General features: G+C 37.6%; 5 protein-coding genes and 1 pseudogene across 6 annotated transcripts; 3 read left to right on the forward strand and 3 right to left on the reverse strand.

Moving 5' to 3' along the window:
* Positions 565-1,630, reverse strand: LOC104770762. The gene is made up of 2 exons (XM_010495220.1): positions 1,207-1,630; positions 565-1,135 (listed from the first exon to the last, which is right to left on the reverse strand). The coding sequence occupies exons 1-2, from the start codon at positions 1,502-1,504 to the stop codon at positions 750-752; spliced, it is 684 nt and encodes a 227-aa protein (XP_010493522.1). The 5' UTR covers positions 1,505-1,630; the 3' UTR covers positions 565-749.
* LOC104770763 lies at positions 1,985-3,659 on the reverse strand. The gene has a single exon (XM_010495221.2). It carries the CDS (start codon positions 3,554-3,556, stop codon positions 2,177-2,179), a length of 1,380 nt encoding a protein of 459 aa, XP_010493523.1. The 5' UTR covers positions 3,557-3,659; the 3' UTR covers positions 1,985-2,176.
* Positions 4,107-8,226, reverse strand: LOC104772510 (BAHD acyltransferase DCR-like). 2 transcript variants are annotated; one of them, XM_019242508.1, is made up of 3 exons: positions 7,826-8,222; positions 6,772-6,972; positions 4,107-5,377 (listed from the first exon to the last, which is right to left on the reverse strand). In XM_019242508.1, exons 1-3 carry the CDS (start codon positions 8,078-8,080, stop codon positions 4,430-4,432), a joined length of 1,404 nt encoding a protein of 467 aa, XP_019098053.1. In that variant the 5' UTR covers positions 8,081-8,222; the 3' UTR covers positions 4,107-4,429. The 2 variants fall into 2 exon arrangements, with proteins under 2 accessions (XP_019098053.1, XP_019098054.1); XM_019242509.1 differs by lacking the exon at positions 6,772-6,972 and having other exon boundaries at positions 7,625-8,226.
* Positions 10,812-11,879, forward strand: LOC104770764 (protein SRC2 homolog). Its single transcript, XM_010495222.2, has one exon. It carries the CDS (start codon positions 10,895-10,897, stop codon positions 11,780-11,782), a length of 888 nt encoding a protein of 295 aa, XP_010493524.1. The 5' UTR covers positions 10,812-10,894; the 3' UTR covers positions 11,783-11,879.
* LOC104772511 (pentatricopeptide repeat-containing protein At5g62370-like) lies at positions 15,983-16,817 on the forward strand. Its single transcript, XM_019241872.1, has 2 exons — positions 15,983-16,664; positions 16,720-16,817. The coding sequence occupies exons 1-2, from the start codon at positions 15,983-15,985 to the stop codon at positions 16,815-16,817; spliced, it is 780 nt and encodes a 259-aa protein (XP_019097417.1).
* Positions 18,515-22,342, forward strand: LOC104770765 (annotated as a pseudogene).

Below are 22,597 nucleotides of genomic sequence, written 5' to 3' on the forward strand. Positions count from 1 at the left end.
TATTTCAGCTTGATGATTTGCAAGGCATTGGACTTTCAGCAAAACAGGTTAGCTTATCATCATCGACTCCTTCAATTTCTCTTTTTTTACCCTTTTGAGTCAGAAATCTTTCAAAATCTCGTCTACAGAGAGTATCCTAAACCCAAAGTCAACCTTTAAAACAAAAATCAAACAAGAGACATCAGCAAAACTGTTTCGATCATGCAAAATATCACAGTTTACTTTTTTTAATCCACAATTCCATTTCGCAATTTCACAAACTCTGTTTAATTGTTGGACCTTTCATAACCTGTGATAGAGTTTTGTGTAATGATTGGACTTTTGCATTGACATGTTAAGGGCCGGGACTGCTTAAAAAAGAGATTGGGGATATTTACGATTAGTCGAAGGATCTGAAGATATTTATGATGGTTTCAAGAGATTACGAGGAGGCAACACGACGTTGCTCCTACTGAGTTCGAAGTTCTATATACTAGGCCAAAGTTGTTGAATGTGTAATTTGTGGTGTCAAATACTTAAATTAAGTTTGTAATCGTGACTTATTACTGTTGAAAGATTTGCGTATGTATCAAGAGTGAACAACCTTTTCATTGTTTTAGTGGTGAAAAAATAACTCTCTCACCCCACTTAGTAAATTATTTAGACAAAAAAAAAACTTTTACCCGATCGAGACATAAAAGACACAAAAGCAGATACACTTATACATGTACCATGGGAGTTTTCTAAACCAGACAATGAATACAAACCATTCAATTATCTTTGTTATCATCGGAGAAGTAAATCTCAAAAGACCGAGGAAGAAGCACAGGCAACAAGAAACCAAACAGATTGTAAAACCACATCACCGTGTTCACCGACGCAATGGCTCTTCCTGCGTATACTCTCACCGAACCACCGGGACGCTGAGTATCCGAGAATTCTGCTTTAACCCAATCCAAAAGCGGGTAAAGGCGATAAATGTTGTAGAAGACAGGTACAAGACTAGCAACTGGAGTTGAATACTTGTCGGAGAAACCTATAGGTTCTATGAACACTTGACCTGAGAGGAGGAATAGATGCGGTGCGACGGCTCCAACGCCGTGAACGTCTCCACGGTATATTCCATCTCCGACGTAGCAGATAGGGAAGAGTAGACCTAAGAGAGAGTTTGATTTATTCATAAGGAAAAATATAAAAAGAAAACTTAGAAGAAATCAGATGAGTAACCTATGATGGCAGTGCCGAGGAAGTAAGCTCGAAAGAGTTTGCTTTTAGGTGCGAGTCTCTTCTTCTGCTCTGTTTGCTTGCGAGGATAGGCAAATCTAGCCATGACCACAAACAAGTAGATAGTACACAATATTACAAACGCTATGTCTTGGATTCCTACGAATCCTTTTGCGGCTAGAAAAATCATGAGGGCGAGAAACACAAGCTGTCTTTTGCGGCTGATGAGACCATGCTTCTGTGGCGGTGGAGAAGGTTTAGAGTCGGCGAGATCATGCTGCTCTCGTATCTCTTCCGACATTGGAGAAGTTTTTTTTTGAGGTTTCAAAAAAGTTGTTAAGAAGCAACGTTGAAAAAGAAATGAGAGAGTTTTTTTTTTTGGTTTGGTGAGGTAAGATAAGAGTATATAGATATGGAGTGGTTAACCTTCTCTGTCTTCTTATCTATTTCTGGGCCTTACAATTTATTAAATATGAGAAAGGAAAAAAAAAAAAAAAATTGGAGAGATTAGTATTAGGAATGTCCATATCTGTAACGGAAGATTTGATTTGACTCAAATCTCTCCTCTGCTTTATTTACAATTACTGCACATATATCTTCCCTTTCTTGTGTATTACTCTGTTTATAAATCGTATCCTTATACTCAATAACAAATTATCAGTTTCTACAAGATTATAATTAGTGTTAGGTGTTTTACTTGAAATCTCATGTTTTAGAAGATTTTGCGACCACACAAAAAAAAAGGTTAAAAACAAATTACAAGACTAACTTTGGAGACAAATAGTAAACACACCCTTAATTGCCAAAACGACAGTAAGTGTTCTTGTCTGAAAACTGTCCTTATTTAATTGTTTGACTCCCTAAAAATGTTTCTTTACAACAAAATTGGGAGACTGAACACATATCTCATGATACAAATCAACAATAACCAATCTTTGAGGTTTGGAACTTTTTCTTTTCTTCACAGTGCTATCTAATCTATTAGACTGCTATCTCCAGTGAAGATAGAGATCAAATCATGTGAGACACTCTTATGCTTCTCCACAAAAAGCTTCAAAAACTTCAGCTTCGGACTCGTCAAAACAGTAGAGATCGCAGGGACTTCATCGATCAGCCCTTTCGTAACAAGAACTCTGATTACATTACACCTAGGGAAAATGAACTTCTCCAAGCTGAATCCAAGTACAATAGGTGTTGAAGCCACAACTTTCAAAGACCAACCCATCGTCTTCACAAGAAACTCAGTCTTCTTCTTAACCGAATCCGCAGCTAAGCCAACGCACTGAGGATGTCGCTTTATGATCATCGCAAACTCGTCTTTAGTGAATCCTAGCTCGAGAAAAGTCTCGACTGACTTCACTATCTTCTCCTCTGAAGTGCCTACGCATTCAGGGTACCTTTTAACCATCAAGCGTACCTCTTCCTCCGTTAGACCAACACGTTTCAAAGTCTCAAACGTTTGAATAATCTTCTTCTCAGAGTATTTTAACGAGAAAGGCCATTTCTTGAAAACTGCCCAAACTTCATTCACACTAAGTCCTAACTTTTTATAAGCATTCACTTTCTGATCTATTGTCTTATCACTAAGCTCATAGAAAACATACAAAGCATTCACAAACTTAGGACTAGCCGGATCAAACCCTAACTCAACGATCTTCTTAACCGATTCTTCAAATCTTTCTTTACCACAAACCGGTTTAGCTCTAGAGATCAACAAGTTTAACAACAGTCTCTGAGGCACTCCCATTTCTCTCAAAACCGATACGTTTCGAGTTCGATTGGTCTGCTTGGAAGAAGAAGAAGAAGAAGAAGAAGAAGAAGAAGAAGAAGAAGTGTTATCTTGATCTTGTAAGATCTCTTTGACATAATCATAGTAATGACTAATCCATTTACCTCCACTCTTCCCCAAGATTTTAGGAACTTTGGAAACAATCTCAGTAAGCTCAGAGCTTGAAGCTCCGTTAAGTTTCAAGAAATGAAGCTTAGCACGAAGAGACTTCTCAGGATTCTCAATAAGGAAACGTGGGTAAGTAGCGATGATACTTGAGATTTGAGAGTTTGTGAATCCGTAGCTTCTTAGAAGTTTCAGGACTGAATCTGGGTTACCTCTTTTGTCGAAACTGGCTTTCATTGAGATTGATTCGGCGAGTTTTGTAGTTAGTCCTAAGGAGTCGATAAGGTAAGAGACTGTGAAAGTCTTCTTTTTTCTTTCATCTTCAAGACTCAGCAGATCTTTGTTGGTGTTGGTGGTGGTAGCGATAGTAGAAGAAGAGAAGGGTTGAGTAAAAGGAGTAGCTTTTGTCAAAGTGCGCCATTGAGACCTTCTCCCTCGTTGGAGTATTAATGAAAACATGAGTCGACACCAAATGCGAAACAAAGGCTTTCACTCTCGTCGTCGTCTTGCTCTGTTAAACGGACGACGACGGCTGAGAACAAAAAACAAGGAGAAGTTTTGATTTTAGGGTTTTGATTTAATTAAAATTCAGTCACAAAACAAATTTAACAATATTTATTTTTGCTGTCAAATTTTGTTTTAACAATTGAATGATTTTTTAAAAAATTATACATTTTCAACCATAGATGTTATCGAAACAATTTTTAATTTGTTTAGTTTTTTCTAATCGAAACAATTTTAATTTTTAATTGAAATCTCCCAAATCTTACACACGATGGTTTAGTTTTTTTACTTTTTTTAACCGATGTTGGTTAAACCTTAAGATGCAAATGCAATGTGATCTGTAAATCATCAGTAGAATCATATTCATCATCGAAAAGACCAGTTTTGCCATTTTTCATAACTTCCTACAAAATCTCAAGTCATGTTCACAACTTAATTAATACACAATCCTGTACTTTTCTCGTTATTTAATTTGTAAAATCCAAAATGTAAATGGCATTGAGACTTGAGAGGATCTAATGACTATGTTAAAGACATATTACAAGTTCATGAAGTTGATAACACAAAATCACTTTAAAACCCATGGTCCAAATACGACAACTCCAAACCAAACACTACAAACATAATCATACAAATACCACAACGGCAGCATCCTTGCTGATTATTATCAACACCACAAGCGCAAATTATTACCATACTTGATACTTCATAACCCACAAGGCTTTTCACTCCTTAATGAAAAAAATTAATTAGCTAAATTAACCAAAAATCTGGAGTTTTTGATTAATTAAACTAATTAACCTTAATAAAACTAAAAAAAAAACACATTCAAACAGCAACCCCGTTACCATTGCCATTGCCAATGCTATTGCTCAGCTCCTCACTCAATAAAAACTCTTTGCTCTTCTCAAGCTTCTCCATAACCGAAGCTTCAAGAGTAATCTCCACATCGATACTTATACCACCAGCTTTGCCTTGGTACAAATACATCATCCCATTAAACCGGTTGTTCGACCCGCTCCTAACCGTTTCCGGTTTTCCCCAACCGAAATCAACTTCGTAAACCTTAAACCTCGGCGAGCTCCCCACCGCCACGCAGTTCACTCCGGCGTCTTTGAACTGAAATATCTTCGGCGATTTCTCCCACTCGTCGTTACGCGCGTCTATCGCACTCGCGTCGTGTGCCACGACCGCCTTTTGGATCACCGATGCTCCGAACTCCGGCCCGTGCGCCGCCAGTAGTCCCGCCGCGGTTCCGGTGAAGATCGCCTGGATCAAGTTTCCGAAGTATTCTTCCGGCATCGGAGGATCGACACGGCGGCGACAGTCGGCGAAGACGGTGAAGACCGTTATCTCCTCGGGTTTGAGCCCACGCGCTAAGGTGACGTGGCGCCAGATGTGGGAAGTGAGTGACTGGAACGTTGAGAATGGTTTCGAACCGTCGGATGGGATTACCGAATTGGCTCTTGACTTGATCGTGCGGACAGCAGAGTCCGAGAACCTGAAGATCTTCTCCACCAGCTTCGCCGGTTCCGCCGCGGGAGTAGCCGCGTCGTCTCCGTTGGAGGTTGCGTTGGGGTCCTTTGGAGCAGTGAGGTCGAGCTTCACGCGCGTGTTACGCGCTTTCGCTCGGTCGAGGAAAGGTTGTGTTGAGATGGATTGGGCTCCGCGACAAATCTCGGCCCATGAGCTCATGAAGTGCCATGTGGCAGTTCCGTCTAAAACTGCGTGGTTAAAAGCTAGGCCCATCGCAATTCCATCTTTAAGCTTAGTCACCTGTTGAACAAAACCAAATAAAATTTTTGTCGAGACATGAGCCAATATGAATCTTTTTAATTTTTGAAATCGAATTATATGATTGGTCACTAGACGATAGCTTCGAGACCAGTTTGGAAAAAATCATTGACTATCTCAACGACCACACCTGTTGAAAAGCTTATACATTGAATGCACATTTAATGCGTAACTTTTTTATATTTGGTTGTAATGAAAGTATCGTATACAAGTAAGTTACGTGTGTGTATTATTATACGTATGAATACGTTGAATTATAAATCTTTTAACAGGAAATATGTTTTATCAAGAGTGACATTACGAGTGGTGATGACTTACTTATAGTTATCAACGTGGAACGATCGATAAAAGAAAAATGAATGTGAAACGTATCTTAGTAGTTGAGATGCATTGGGGATAAATCGACCATCCTGACCATCCATATTTATTTAGGATATTGATTGATAAATGAAAATTAAATTCTCCAATGTGTACTAATATATATTACCTTACTTAGTACTTTTATCTATTGAATTGAATATATTTTGTACCTAAGTGCATGGCGTTGTGATTTTTGTCCCGCAACTCACCAAATTAACAACATCCATATAACGTGGGTGACTGAATGTTGTATTTAGTGGTTGTATCAGTTATACGATTTTATCTTCTTCTTTTTTTTTTTTTTCATAAAAAAAACTACACAAACAGTTTGCAGTCAAAACATTTGAAAAACAGAGCTTCTCAAACCATTGACTGACTACAAATAATAATGTGTAGAGCTTCACAGAGATGAACATGCACAATTGCACATACACATATTATAGCTACACTACCTATATACGTGCGTATAGTCAAAACATAAAAACATGCATCTTGAGCTTTCTATAAATGATTATTTCTTCACATACAATAATCATGTGAAGCTCAAATTTGTTAAGTCGTATAGAGTTTTTTTTTTTACCACTTCGTAGTATACAATCTATGAATCTATAAAGAAGAGCTAATAAATGTGAATAATTTTCCCCATCTAACTTGTGTGAATCAAAATTAAAGTCAACATTTTAATATACGTGCTATATTACTTTTTTTTTTTTTTTTAATCTTGGTGGAAGGATGGGTGCACACTTATGAAGTTATGAGCAATTTTTATTTTTGCTTTTCTTTCTAGCTAATTATCACGTGATGTTACTCCTTAAAATGTTAATATTTTATTGACGGATGGTTCAATAAACATTTATTAAAAAAATTATAGTATCACATAACATGCGTAAAGTTTAAGTAAACATATATAACAACATAGAGATGGTCACGTAATTCAGATGCCGAGATCAGTACTAGCAATCTAGACATCTAGTTGTGATTTCTTTCGTCACTTAAAAAGATTAAAAGAATTATACCTGCACTGAAAGGAGAGGTCTGCTAAGTCCTTCCAAGTTCAAGATCGCATTGTAAGGAACCAAGTCCTTGAACATAGCCGTTCCGTCCTCAGCCGTCAGATCATCGATTGTGACTTCATCAGCATGAGCTACCGAGAACTCTACGCCGTTAATCTCTGTGTCGTCGGCGTCGTACTCAACACGGAAGACTCCTTCGTCGTCCTTGGCCAGCTTACCGGCGAGCTGATAGAAGTNTTTTTTTTTTTTCATAAAAACTACACAAACAGTCAAAACATTTGAAAAAAGAGCTTCTCAAACCATTGACTACAAATAATGTGTAAAGCTTCACAGAGATGAACATCCACAATTTGCACATACACATATTTCTTCACATACAATAATTATGTGAAGCTCAAAATTGTTAAGCCGTGTAGAGTTTTTTTTTTTTACCACTTGTTAGTATACACTCTATGAATCTATAAAGAAGAGCTAATAAATGTGAATAATTTTCTTATCTAACTTGTGTGAATCAAAATTAAAGTCAACATTTTGCGTGCTATATTACTTTTTTTTTTAATCTTGGTGGAAGGATGGGTGCACACTTATGAAGTTATGAGCAATTTTTATTTTTGCTTTTCTTTCTAGCTAATTATCACGTGATGTTACTCCTTAAAATGTTAATATTTTATTGACGGATGGTTCAATAAACATTTATTAAAAAAATTATAGTATCACATAACATGCGTAAAGTTTAAGTAAACATATATAACAACATAGAGATGGTCACGTAATTCAGATGCCGAGATCAGTACTAGCAATCTAGACATCTAGTTGTGATTTCTTTCGTCACTTAAAAAGATTAAAAGAATTATACCTGCACTGAAAGGAGAGGTCTGCTAAGTCCTTCCAAGTTCAAGATCGCATTGTAAGGAACCAAGTCCTTGAACATAGCCGTTCCGTCCTCAGCCGTCAGATCATCGATTGTGACTTCATCAGCATGAGCTACCGAGAACTCTACGCCGTTAATCTCTGTGTCGTCGGCGTCGTACTCAACACGGAAGACTCCTTCGTCGTCCTTGGCCAGCTTACCGGCGAGCTGATAGAAGTCTTCAAGAACCAAACCCAAACCATCTTTGAGCTTCTCCACGACATCGTTTGTGAAAGTGGCTTCCTCAAGATCTAGAAGGTTCTCGAACTTGTAGAGGAGAAACTTCTGATTGTAGTAGAAAGCAAGGTAAGGAAGATCAAACGTGGTGAGGAGGAATTGTTTCTTCCCTAGTACTGGCTTTGTTGGTTTCACATGTGTTTTGCTCATTATCTTTATCTTCATGGTTGAAAGAAAGATTTTAAATTAGCCTTGGATCAATTTGTGTGTGTGTGTTTTTTTTTTTTGGTGATGATCACAAGAAAAGTATTGATTAACCTTTTTTTCTTTTGCGGTGAGGCTAGAGTGATGAAGAAAGAACTGAAAGGCTGTGTTTTATAGCTAGAGATATGCTGCAGTGTGTAGTTGGGTTCGGCATTTAAGGTTTCATGGAAGTAGTTGTGATTCAATTAATGACTCAATTAAACTCTACTTCCATAAATCTGTTTGCATGAATTGTTAAGTTTGAGTCATGTTTTAGATTTAGGGTAGAGGTTGAGAATTGAGATACAAAAGTAATGATGCTACAGGTTAGGACACTATATAAATGCCGATAAAGATGGTAACAAAATTCAAACCAAAGCAAACTAATTAATTGTATAAATTATGGACTGTACCTGTATTAACAAAAATCCTAGACTTTTAATTGTGTCCACGACCTTCACCTTCATTTTAATAGTTTTTTTTTAAATAAAAACTTTAATTCAGATGTTTTATGACTGCCATTTAGTTAACCTGATTTTAATTGCTTCTTTTGGAAAATTAATATCGTTACCAAATATTTCATTAAATTTATAAGAAGATATATCAGATCTGACAACCGTTATCATGTTAACAAATGTGTGGTTTAATTTGGTAATGAAACAAAATTAAAATTTCCAATTTTTAAAAGGATTAGGTGAAGTTGCTGGGTTTTCTTAAATGATTTTCCTCTTAACCTTCTCAGCCTCTATAGTCTATATGAATGTATTTATATTTATATGGAAAAAGAATATACTTTATTGGATTTTCAAGGACTTTACTTGCCATATTTAGTTAGTTGGTAAGTGTAACTATGGAAGTTGGACAGCGACTTCTCCGGCTAATAAACTCTTATGGTATCTACTGATTGTATGTATTGTAATTGTTGTATGTATCCGATGCAAGAATACGTCGCTTTAGAGAATTCAATAACAGTTGACCCCCAAAAAAAATGCAATAACAGCAGACCAATTAAAATTTAAGAAGACAATGATAACAATTAACAAGTGTGACATGTTGTGTCTTACAAAAACAAGGAGTTTAGTAGCCGACACTCGATCGACTGTGTAACATTGTAAAGTATTTGTTAGTTTGGTTGTGACGATGAGCAAATTAGTATTGATCAGAAAACCGAACTGGTTTAGAAAGTTGTGTTGGTGTAAATCAATTTATTTAGTTTGCCAAAATTTGATTGATCTTATTGTTGGTTAGAAGATGGACTCATCAAGTTTATTCTGTATTTGGTATCCAGTGGTTTGCTGGTAGAACCATAAGAATTGTTGTCGCTACGGACATACAAGAGTTTTGTAGCACAAGAGAAATGATTGTGAAGAAGATGTTGCTATTGCATTTGGATGATACGGTGAAAGATGACAACGGTTATTTCGTATTCACATGGCATGGACCACCATAGCTGTTTGCTGCTATGTTGTAAAGGCTTGGCCAGTAAATTTCAATAGAAAATTTATTTCAGAATTTGTCATGTTAGAATATATTGTCTAATTCTAATTATATTGTAGCTATATAACGTCATGTATAACTCACCCTCATCATCAATGAAGTTGCATAGCAGAAAACCAACTTCGCCTAAGATATTGAACAAAAATATAGCCGCTACTAAGACATTTAGTTTAAGTTTTTTAAATACAATGAAATATCTTAAAATACTACAGAATTAGTTTAAAACTCTTAAAAAAAAAACCCATAAAATTTAGGTCTATGGAGGATCTTCACATGCATCCACTTACAAAGCTAGGCACTTGCGTTTACACAAAGTCTTAACTTTTTAAAAAGAGCCTTGCTCATTGCACCGACGTTTGGTAACTAAAATTCACATGTATCTTTAATTTCTAGCTAAAAAAGGTCACTAGATGTTCTTGATTGTATATAGAAATTGAAATTCACAATTACTGCCCAACCAACAATCTACAACACAAAATATTACATGTTATCTGATCCACACGAGCGTATGGGTCATTAAAGATGCAGCTGGTGTCTTTAAAGTCGATGGAAAATAATACGAATAGATGGGGGACACTTGCTGCAAAGAAAGACAGAAGGAGGAACCAATGATAGAAGTCCCCATCTCTTACGATAACTTTTGATTTGGATAACTAAATTGAAGAATACATTTTCGCCTGGAATTTACCTAGATTATTCATTTTTAATGGCTTAATAAATAAAAAAACAGTTCGATTGGGTAAAATGATTGTGTAACCGTTGAAACCAAGTTCCTCACAATGAAGAGTTCAGATCTTTTAAGTGAAGAGTGAAGACTTCACACATATTCAAAAAAAAAAAAAGAAGACTTCACACGGTTCTGAAATGATGTTGGCGTTATTAGCACCAGCTCTATCAGTAAATTTGTACCAAACGTCACAAGAGACCCGGTGGTTCATGTCTCTGAAATAGCCCATTTCGAATGTATGGCCCGATACTTTTAAGATTGGCCGGCAATAATATTGTATACGCGTAGTAGACAATAGATTGAACGTGTTGGCTTATATCTTCCAGGCTAAAATAATTTTCTCATAAGCAATTAAGCATATTTCAAGACAACGAATCTTTTTGCATTCCGTTAAGTCAATATACAAATTAGTTAAGAAATGTATATATACTAAAGCAGTTGCATGTTTATGTTATTTTTTTCATGCAAAATAGTGGGGACAAAAACGTAAAACAACGAAGAGAAATGGTCCGAAGGTTCTTGATATATCGTCATAATATCAATGGTCCTAAACACTTATTATTGGTCTCCAAATGTTATCTTTTGGTTCGAGCAAAGTTCCAATCTCACCCTCTACAAAAATGTCGTCCCGTGTCCAAGAAGCAGAGGTGACGATCTCGTCGGCGAGAGATACCAAGAACGTGAACTGGCGCAACGGCCCAAACAAGCCATATGCCGTCGTATGGATCGATCCGAAATACAAATCCTCCACGAGAGTCGACGAAGACGGCGACACATGTCCAACGTGGAACGAGACATTTGTTATCCCTTTGCCTCCGCACGAAGACGATTGCGACAAGGTCTACATCGACATCGTGCACGCAGGACGTGAAGAGAACACAAAGCCTCTCATCGGCTCCGCTCATCTCAGCCTCCGTGATGTCATTGGTTTGGACGTCCCCGTCGTGAAAACCCTCGAGCTCAAACGTCCATCTGGCCGACCTCACGGCAAACTCGACGTCACAGTCACCGTTAGAGAGCCTCCGTATCATCCGGCTCCAGGATCTTACCATGCGCCGCCTTACGGTCATACTCACGCGCCGCCTCCACCTTACAGTGACCCATACGCGCCGCCACCACCTTACGGTCATACTCACGCGCCGCCACAAACGGTTTACAGTGAGCCATACCCGCCGCCGCCACCTGTTTACGGTGAGTCGTATGCGCCTGCGAGGTATGGTGACGCTGCGTACGGACAGTCGGGGTATGGAAACGCGCCGGAGAAGGGGAGCAAGTTCGGTGGGATGGGGACGGGACTGGCGGTTGGTGCGGTGGCCGGAGTTTTGGGTGGGGTTGCGTTAGCGGAGGGAGTGGAGGCTGTGGAAGACAACATAGCTGAAAAGGCAGCGGAGAAGGTGGAGAATGATCTGGATTCCGGAGAAGACGATTATGACGGCGGCGATGATGACGGAGACTTTTAATACTCATGATCCTAATGTAATCTTTTATGATAAATAAAGTCCTCAATGTACTTTGTTGCAAAAACAAATAAAAAATGGGCTAATAACTTCCACTGAAGCATTATCACAAGTGTTGTAGCTAGCAAAAATGTGGCGCCAATTGTTGCGACTTAGGAGATGGAATGTGCCACTTAATTTTGGCTATGAAGGATCAAGAATGCTAGGCATAGGCACGGTTGCTGATTCAATCTCTTGGGGTTGTTGAAAAGATATGATAGCTAGAGTGCTCGTAGCCACAATGAAAATATTAGTAGTAGTGTTCTAGTCCCCGAATTGTACTCAAGAACACATATTTGTCAAGTCAGTTTGTCACGGATTGTATTACTAAGGTAAGGCCAAACTCGAGCCCATTAAGAGTTGAACCTGAAAAGATATGATATCTAGAGTGCTCTCAGCCACAATGAAAATATTAGTGTTTTAGTCTCCGAATTGTACTCAAGAACACATATTTGTCAGTCAGTTTGTCACAGATTGTATTACTAAGATAAGACCAAAGTCGAGCCCATTAAGAGTTTAACCTTCAGCTCATGAAGAAGGGCCGGAGACTAATCCAACTTAACTCATTCACCTAAATTTATCCTTGATTTACAGATTGTTAGAATAACGAACAAGAACATCGACCTAACTCTCACTGTCTCACAGCAAACCGAATCGTCATATTGGTGTCCCATTAGATATGTCTGAGAAAGAGACGACCACTTATTAGGTTTATGAAGGATAATAATTCACTGAGTACTACTCCTTAATTTAGTTTTCATATAAAAAGAAGATTCCATTGGTTTTTCTTTTATAAAAGATTTCTTTGGTTCAATATGAATGAAGTACATTCGTCTTGGCAAGCTTTTGGAACTACATGGGATTAAGTTTTTTCTTCTTTTTAATTTTATGATATATTATTTTCAATCGTTGTACACCATTTTGTTAAAAACCCTTCTAAGGTATCCAATGTATATATATATGTTCAAAACAAAACCCCATGAATTGAGAAACCTAAAAAATAGAAGGAAAATATATAAACTTGAAATTCTTTTTTTGTTGAACATTGCCTAATGGATTGGTTTAGCCTTGTGTAGTTGTCGATGGTGGGAATCGCTCTCTCATGGTTCGCTCAAGTTGTCGGTTTTGAGCGAGTTCAACAAGTTGGAACAGATGATATATATGTTTTTTTTTTCTTAAAGTGGAAACCATGGATGGATACCAACTTGTTCCTGTTTGTTTGCATTATTATTGGAGTAAAATCACCAAAACCGGTTTCGCAGAGTGTTGATGAAAACGAGCATTTCTTCATCATAACTATGAATTATGGAAGGAAGGGAGACCAACTTTATTACTGGAAACTGTAATACATAGTTTCATATTACAACATTTCTTAGGGTAAACAAAAGTATTATATAGAAAATCCCCTAATTGACGTTAACCCCACCCTAAAAAAAGTCTTATACCTAGCATTGTACTCCCCTTAGACCCCGAACTCGCTAATTGGACAACGAGACTCTTGCCGTCTTGCTATGTGATCAACAGATGACTCGACTCGACTCGTTGATCGGAATCGAGACATATTAACAGCTTAGTCATATTTGTATGCAAGTACCACATACAATCCTAATTCTGTTTCGATACATAGAAGTACAATTTGAAGTTTTAAATATTATATGTGGTCCATGTTATATATATCAGTCAAAATAGGTATGAATTAATAATATGCGATTGATGAAAGTGCAAAAAAATTAAAAAAAATTGCATGAGTCTATTGGACGGTTTAATATTGTTTTTGATTTGATGAAAAATTGTAAGGATCTGAAAAAACTATTTTTTCTTGATATTTTTAGGTTTAGTAGTAATCTTCTTTGCTAGAGTTTCCTTTCGACACGAGAATTTCATGGCAAATAATTGGTGGTATTCTGACGAAAAAAGAGTTTTAAACTTTTGATTGTAACAACGTTAAGTCGAGCTAACTGATAGCAACTATCAAGCAAGGATATTTATACTATATATGATATTTAGACCTAAGGTTATCTCCAACGGGAGGTTTTAAGATGAGGTTTTAAAGAAAAAGGGAGAAAAAACAAATCAGAAAATGTGTAATTAATAAGAGCTGCCTCTAATTAAAACGGACCAAAAAAAAAACTTTTTTTCTCTCATACACGGTTATCAAGATACTCTCCGCAACCAAGCTACCCGGCGCCGGTGAGGCCTTCGGCCGCCGGCGTCGGGACAAAATCGATCAATCTCTCCCCCAGTTTTTCTCTGCTTTCTCTAGTGTAGCTCTGTTTAAATTTTTTTCCCAATTTGTTATCTTTTTTAACCCTTCCCAAACCCTAACAAAACCTATCTCTAATCACACCAGCGAAAACCGTCTGTGTCCGCCGATCTGCTACTCACCGGAGAGAACCTCTTCACAAAGCTCAGACACCAACCGTACTCTCTCCTCACCGTGGTTATTTCAAGCGGAACTAGGATTCTCCCCAGTGGACCTAGGTTCTATCGCCGACCCAAACCGAGGTCACCGGCTGTTCCCGCCGATCTTTCAATCACCGGAGTTGCGCTTTGCAGCACAAAACCCTCCATTAGTCTCGGGAAGCCGCCACATCTATGTTTCATCTTGGCAATCGGGTTCAAAGTTAGGATTTTCCCCAGTGGACCTAACTACCAATGGCGACTTTTACCACGGATACCACACGATGCCGCTGCTCTCTCACTCACCGGAGAAGTCTCCTGCACCGCAGACCTCGCTGCAGCTCTCGGACGGCGACCTTCCTCGATATCCTGTGCGGCGCTTCCTGCTGAAACTAGGGTTATCCCTAGTGGACCTAGTTTTCAGCTTAGGCCCATTAAGCCAAAAAAGCCCTGAGGTCATCAAATCTTCTCAAACGGACATCAATAGCATCTCTCAGCCCAACTCCTCACCGCATATGAATCGCCATTGTCTTGAACTGATATGTTTCCCGATAACTGATGGTCGAAGACTCCATCGGCGAAAGGTAACACCAGCTCTGCTTTGGCTACTCATACATCCTATACAGAACCTGGCTTTAGATGTTTTTAGGGGCTTGTGGTTTGAGGAAAATTCAATATGGTTCCCTAGTTCATGTATCTCGATCTGTTCTAGCACTAGTGATAAACTTGGCTCTGATTTTATGCTCATTGACGAGTATCACTTAAGCTGGTCACCTGATGATTTAAAGCATCCTTTTCGTCCCACTCCTACCACTCGGATCCAAGACCATCTAATGTTTAGTGCGAATCATCGATATGATCCAATCCTTATGCTTTGTTTGGTAAAGCAACATTGTCCTGACTACAAAACCATAGTCTACCAACCGTTCGCTAAGAACACCTTTTCAACGTCATTAAGTCTAGATTTGACTATGACAAGTTTGTCTACCTTTGAGCTACTCATGGAAGACCTCTCAACAAACCTTGATCTCACATGGGGCAACCTGCTATCTAGCTTTTGCTCTAAAGCTCTCTTGGACTCTTTGTTGATCTATTTTATCTTACTTTGTTTGGCATTGGGGAATGCCTCTTTTGTTGTATGGTTTAAACTTTGGATTCTTGAATCCTTTTCCTTGTATTTCGTTTAGAAATGAATGAAATCAAGTGTTTGACAAAAAAAAAAAAATAAGAGCTGCCTCTTAGACCATCGCCACTCGAGTAACCACAGAGAATTGCTTTAAATAAATAAATAAATATTATTTTAATGACAACCTTTAATTAGTTGACATCTGTCAATTCTACTTGAGAAACGGCACTTCCTGAAGTAATTTGAGTACCCGTTTCTCTTCTCTTTCTTATCTTTCTAATATTTTTAATTTTTTATTCATTAAATTTTTGAGAAAGTAACGATGGGTGGAGATGCCCTTAGACCATCTTTACTGGGAGATTCTCTCCCAGTTACTCTTATGTTTGGGGCCAAAAAAAAATTAAAAAACCCAATATTCAGTCCATTGAGCGGAGAAACGTTACTCCAGGAAGGATTTGAGCAACAACATAAGCAACGATACGTGGCATGTTTTGGTTGGTTGTCGGTTTAATTTAAATAAAAAAAATTGCCGTTTTCTTTTCCTTCTTTCGCTATATTTTCTCTTCTCTCTCTCGACGGAATCCCTAAAACTCATAGTGATTCACCTCAGCAGAATCCAATTCAGCAGTTCCAGGTTGATGTTAAAGGCCAAGGCTTTATGTTATCGTTTAGTGAAATCCAGAAAAGCTACTTCTTGTGCTCTTCCCTCTGAACCATCTCCCTCCACTTCAGTAGCCGCCGTCTCTGCCATTTCTGGTGACCACTGGTCTCGATGTTTGTCTTTGATAGTCAAACTTGGTGGGAGAGGTCTTGTAGACTCTGCTCGGGAAGTGATTAGCCGTGTTATCGATGGTTCTTCTTCTATTTCAGAGGCGGCTTTAGTTGTTGATTTCGCGGGCAACAATGGAATAGAACTCGATTTGTGTTGCTGCGGCGCATTGATAAGGAAGCTGACGGATATGGGTCAGCCTGGATTGGCTGAAACTTTCTACAACGAACGTGTGATTGGAAATGGTATGGTTCCTGATTCGTCGGTTTTAGATTCAATGGTGTTTTGTCTAGTTAAGCTAAGGAGGTTCGATGAAGCTAGAGCTCATTTAGATAGCAGTATAGCTTCTGGTTATGTTCCTAGTAGAGATGCTTCTAGTTTAGTAATTGATGAGCTTTGTAATCAAGATCGATTTCTCGAGGGGTTTCATTGCTTTGAACAAGTGAAAAAGGGAGGCAGTGGTTTATGGCTTTGGTGTTGTAAGAGATTGTTTAAGGGGTTGTGCGATCATGGACACTTGGATGAAGCAGTTGGGATGTTAGATACTCTGTGTGAGATGACGAGAATGCCTCTACCTATTAATCTATATAAGTCTCTCTTTTACAGGTTTTGTAGAAGAAGAATTGCTGAAGCTTTTGCTAGTCCTCACAGGAGGAAGTTGTGAGTACTGGTACTCAAGGAGGTGGCCAAGAGACTACGGATGAAGTTGAAACGTGAACTGGAAGATGAAGATGATGATGTTGAATGATAAGAATAAGCTCCTGTTTCAGATAGATCATTTTGAGTTTACTTTTACTTCATTTCCATTTCAGCTTACACATTTGTTAGTTAGTTAAATTTACAAATCAGCTTACACTTCGAACAGGCTTTACAACTCTTTCAATTTCCTTCATTTCCAAACTTCTCTGATTGGATTATCTTGTGATTGCAGGATCATTTCCATTCAAGTTTAGTTTCTAATTTATTTGCAGAATCCACAATGTGTATAAGAAAACTCAAATCTTGTTGCAATATGAAACAGCAAATTGGGTCCCCAATATGAAAATGTTGCTGATTATGTTAGTTTAAGTTTGGTATTTTGGGTAAAGAACCAGAAAAAAACATTTTGGTTGTTATGTTAAAAATTTATTATTTAAGAGATTGAGTAACCTTTTTTGGGTTCTCTAGTAAAGGAATGATTTTGCAAAAATACTCTTAGGGTTGCTTTACTTAAATTAATATTAATTATATGATTAATTAATTTGAGAGTAACTTAGGAGAGGTACTCCACTAATAATGATGCTCTTATTGCCTCTTATTTAGTAACCTGAATTTTGCATAAGAGACCGTGACGTGTCACTTAATGGTTGGATGAACCGTTTAATATAGATTTTTTTTTGTTTACCCGATCTTGGTTTTTTTTCTTCCTCTCTCTCGCCGTCTGGCGAATCTCTCCGATTGCAAGAGTTGTTTCACAATCAGTTGGAATCGGAGGAAATTGAATTGTTTGGAATCAGAGAAGATTGAATCTGGAGGAGAATGAATCTGGAGGAGATTGAATCGATTGGTCTTGGGAATTTCACTCTTTGACATTGATGAAGAGACTCGTGTGCTTCCTCCCTTTGAGGTGACTTTAAATGATTACAACTTTAAAGGGTTCTTACTTTTAAGGGTGTGGAACACTGATTTGGGATCTATATATGCTGTGGATCTGAGTTGCTCTGTTTACAACTATGTTTTAATTCATGTTTGCGGTTGATTCCATGGCTGAGTTTCAAGAGGCATACTCGTCTGGTGTTCAGCAGAGGAAAGTTGCACACACTGGTTTAAATGATGTCTCTAGTAGAAGCCACGGAGTGCTTGTGATCTCAGTACATCTTATATTAATTCAAAATTATAAGAGCTCAAAAAATATAACCCCCATTGAGGTTGCCCTAACCTAAGACCATCCCTATTGCATAATTTTTGTTGGTATTTTAACATAAATTTAACTATAAAATATTATATTATGGGTGTCTCAAAAACAATAACAAATTCAATTAAGATGTTTTGAGGAAGATATTTTAGACATGATGTCTCACATTCTCCAAAAAAATTATCTTACAATATTATTATAACTTTTTAAGTTATATACATTAAAACATTTTTTAATATGTCTAATGGAGATGCTCTAAGGGGCCAAGTCTTATTCCCAACTCATATTCTTTGGCAGAGTGATTGCGTGGGACAAACTTATAACGAACCATTCACATGTTATACTTGCGGAATAAAATGACTTTTTTTTGTCCCTTAGTAAGGCACTAAAACGTAGCAATTCTCCTACGTAAGCTGAATAGTACAATGTAGACCATATTTCTTAAAGCCAAAAAAATAAAGACCACTGATCTGTTTATATGGTGGAAAATCGTCCAATGCCTAAATCTTGAATATCGCAATGGTTTTGTTTTTCGAACATTTCTATATATAAGTGTATGGAACTTAATTAGTTGTATAGCCAAAGCTTAATTTGTGAAACCAAAAGTGATTCATTTATAATTAGTGAAAAAGTATTTTCTACCTGAAACTTTTAGCATGGGGAGTGACATCCACCGTCCACTAGCTGATTATTCTGCAAACATCTGGGAAGATCCCTTAACCTCTTTCTCAAAGTCTGACCTCGTACGTATATATATCCTTTTCATATTAATTACTTCATGCAGTATTTACTATTTGTAGCCTACTGTGATTGTTTTAAACTCATGACTCGATTTTTCATTGCCATATAGGGTAATGACACGTTCAAAGAGAAGCATGCTACGCTAAAGGAGGTTGTGAAGGAATCGTTTATGTCTTCCAAAGCGAATCCGATAGAGCACATCAAATACATAGATGCTTTATGCCGCCTTGGTGTCTCTTATCACTTTGAGAGAGATATTGTAGAGCAGTTGCATAAGTTGTCTGATTGTCCTGAATTTAATCAGACGATAAGACACGACGGGTGCGATTTGTACACGGTTGGAATACTTTTCCAAGTTTTCAGGCAATTCGGCTTTAAACTTTCTGCCGAATACACACTTTTCATGGTTTTCATTTAACTCAAAATTTTCATTTATTCACGTCAAGATGTGTGTGAGAAGTTCACGGACAAAAATGGGAAGTTCAAAGGACACTTGGTGGCCGATGCAAACGGGATGTTAAGTTTGTATGAATCTGCACAATGGGGCACTCACGGAGAAGACATTATTGATGAAGCTCTCGGTTTCTCACGTGCTCATTTAAAAGAAATTTCGTCTCGATCTAGCTCCCATCTCGCAGTTCGCATCAAGAATGCCCTGAAACATCCATACCACAAAGGCATCTCAAGGATAGAAACAAGACAATATATCTCATACTACCAGGAAGAAGAGTCGTGCGACCCAACAATACTTGAGTTTGCAAAGATAGATTTTAATTTGCTGCAAATATTACACCGTGAAGAGCTTTCTTGGGTAGCAAGGTAACTATCATGGCCACTCAATACATATACACATAATTGTCTTGCATGGATTGTTGAACTTCTTTAATTTTAAAATATTGAAGGTGGTACCATGAAATGGAGATTGAATCTAAAATAACATACACAAGGCATAGGATAACAGAGGCGTACTTGTGGTCACTTGGAGCATACTTCGAGCCTCAGTATTCTCAAGCACGAGTTACATTAGCTATTGCACTAATCTTATTCACAGCACTTGATGATACGTATGATGCATATGGAACAGTGGAGGAACTTGAGCTTTTCACAGATGCAATGGACAAGTACCACATTTGTTGATATATATAAACTTAATGTGTATTATAAAGTTTGATATTTTCTATGGTTTTGACTTATAAGATAGNTCTGCACAATGGGGCACTCACGGAGAAGACATTATTGATGAAGCTCTCGGTTTCTCACGTGCTCATTTAAAAGAAATTTCGTCTCGATCTAGCTCCCATCTCGCAGTTCGCATCAAGAATGCCCTGAAACATCCATACCACAAAGGCATCTCAAGGATAGAAACAAGACAATATATCTCATACTACCAGGAAGAAGAGTCGTGCGACCCAACAATACTTGAGTTTGCAAAGATAGATTTTAATTTGCTGCAAATATTACACCGTGAAGAGCTTTCTTGGGTAGCAAGGTAACTATCATGGCCACTCAATACATATACACATAATTGTCTTGCATGGATTGTTGAACTTCTTTAATTTTAAAATATTTAAGGTGGTACCATGAAATGGAGATTGAATCTAAAATAACATACACAAGGCATAGGATAACAGAGGCGTACTTGTGGTCACTTGGAGCATACTTCGAGCCTCAGTATTCTCAAGCACGAGTTACATTAGCTATTGCACTAATCTTATTCACAGCACTTGATGATACGTATGATGCATATGGAACAGTGGAGGAACTTGAGCTTTTCACAGATGCAATGGACAAGTACCACATTTGTTGATATATATAAACTTAATGTGTATTATAAAGTTTGATATTTTCTATGGTTTTGACTTATAAGATAGATGGCTTTAACGCAGGTGGCTTCCCGCTGCTCCTAATGGGATACCTGACAGCATGAAGTATATTTACCATGCAACGGTAGATTTCTATGATAAACTAGAAGAGGAACTTGAGAAAGAAGGAAGGTCAGGTTGTGGCTTCCATCTCAAGAAATCAGTTAAGACCAAAAAAACCAACTTTAAGCATCATTATGCTTACATGTATATATCCAATATAACTAACTCAACTCTTCACAATCAGTTGCAAACCGCAGCGAATGGATTTATGGAAGAGGCAAAGTGGTTGAAAAGGGATTACATTGCTACATTTGATGAGTATAAAGAGAATGCAATCTTGTNCTCAATACATATACACATAATTGTCTTGCATGGATTGTTGAACTTCTTTAATTTTAAAATATTGAAGGTGGTACCATGAAATGGAGATTGAATCTAAAATAACATACACAAGGCATAGGATAACAGAGGCGTACTTGTGGTCACTTGGAGCATACTTCGAGCCTCAGTATTCTCAAGCACGAGTTACATTAGCTATTGCACTAATCTTATTCACAGCACTTGATGATACGTATGATGCATATGGAACAGTGGAGGAACTTGAGCTTTTCACAGATGCAATGGACAAGTACCACATTTGTTGATATATATAAACTTAATGTGTATTATAAAGTTTGATATTTTCTATGGTTTTGACTTATAAGATAGATGGCTTTAACGCAGGTGGCTTCCCGCTGCTCCTAATGGGATACCTGACAGCATGAAGTATATTTACCATGCAACGGTAGATTTCTATGATAAACTAGAAGAGGAACTTGAGAAAGAAGGAAGGTCAGGTTGTGGCTTCCATCTCAAGAAATCAGTTAAGACCAAAAAAACCAACTTTAAGCATCATTATGCTTACATGTATATATCCAATATAACTAACTCAACTCTTCACAATCAGTTGCAAACCGCAGCGAATGGATTTATGGAAGAGGCAAAGTGGTTGAAAAGGGATTACATTGCTACATTTGATGAGTATAAAGAGAATGCAATCTTGTCTTCAGCTTACTATGCCTTGATAGCCGTGACATTCGTGAGGATGACAGATGTCGCGAAACTTGATGTTTTTGAATGGTTAAGCTCACATCCTAAAATTAGGGTAGCTTCTGAGATGATCTGTAGATTCACAGATGACGTTTCCAGCTACGAAGTGAGAACAATTTAAGTTTGGAATCCTAACTATGTATGTACGTATTTCTCAAACTGAATACGTTTGGTATTTTGTAACTGCAGTTTGAACACAAACGGGAGCATGTAGCAACTGGAATTGATTGTTATATGAATCAATTTGGTGTTTCCAAGGAAATAGCAGTGGAAGAAATGAAAAACATTGTTTCAAATGCATGGAGGACTTGAACCAAGAGATAATGAGGCCTCATGCGTTTCCTTTCCCTCTTTTGATGCGAGTTTTTAACCTTTCCCGTGTCATCGATGTATTCTATAGGTACCAAGATTCTTACACCCACCCCGAGTACTTGAAGGAACACATCGTTTCTTTGCTCGTTGAAAGTATACCTATTTGAGAATGTTGTGGAGGTGGTTATTCCAATCCATTGAATGAATTCTCTAAACTATGATGGTCGAATTGTCATTTTTATATATGTTGTACGTTTGTTTGTATTTCTGGTAATAAATCCATGATTTCTCTTTGTATTTGTACTTTTATTGGTGAATTTATTGTTGTATGTTTATTTGTATTTCTGTTAGTAAATCCATTTCTCTTCGTACATTTACTTTTGTTGGTGAATCCACTTATATTTGAATAAGAATGTGCATGACTCGATTACATATGTATATGGTGTTTCTTGCATTCGAAAACCTCAAAGATTTATGAAAGCATGAAGACTTTGGTTGCTACAAGGTTGGTCTGTAGGACTCTGGAAAAGAGGTTCACACCTAGAAACCGTAACGAAGATTAAGTGACGTGGCTGTGTTTTTA

The sequence above is a fragment of the Camelina sativa genome, chromosome 20, assembly GCF_000633955.1.
Source record: "Camelina sativa cultivar DH55 chromosome 20, Cs, whole genome shotgun sequence".
NCBI lineage: Eukaryota > Viridiplantae > Streptophyta > Magnoliopsida > Brassicales > Brassicaceae > Camelina > Camelina sativa.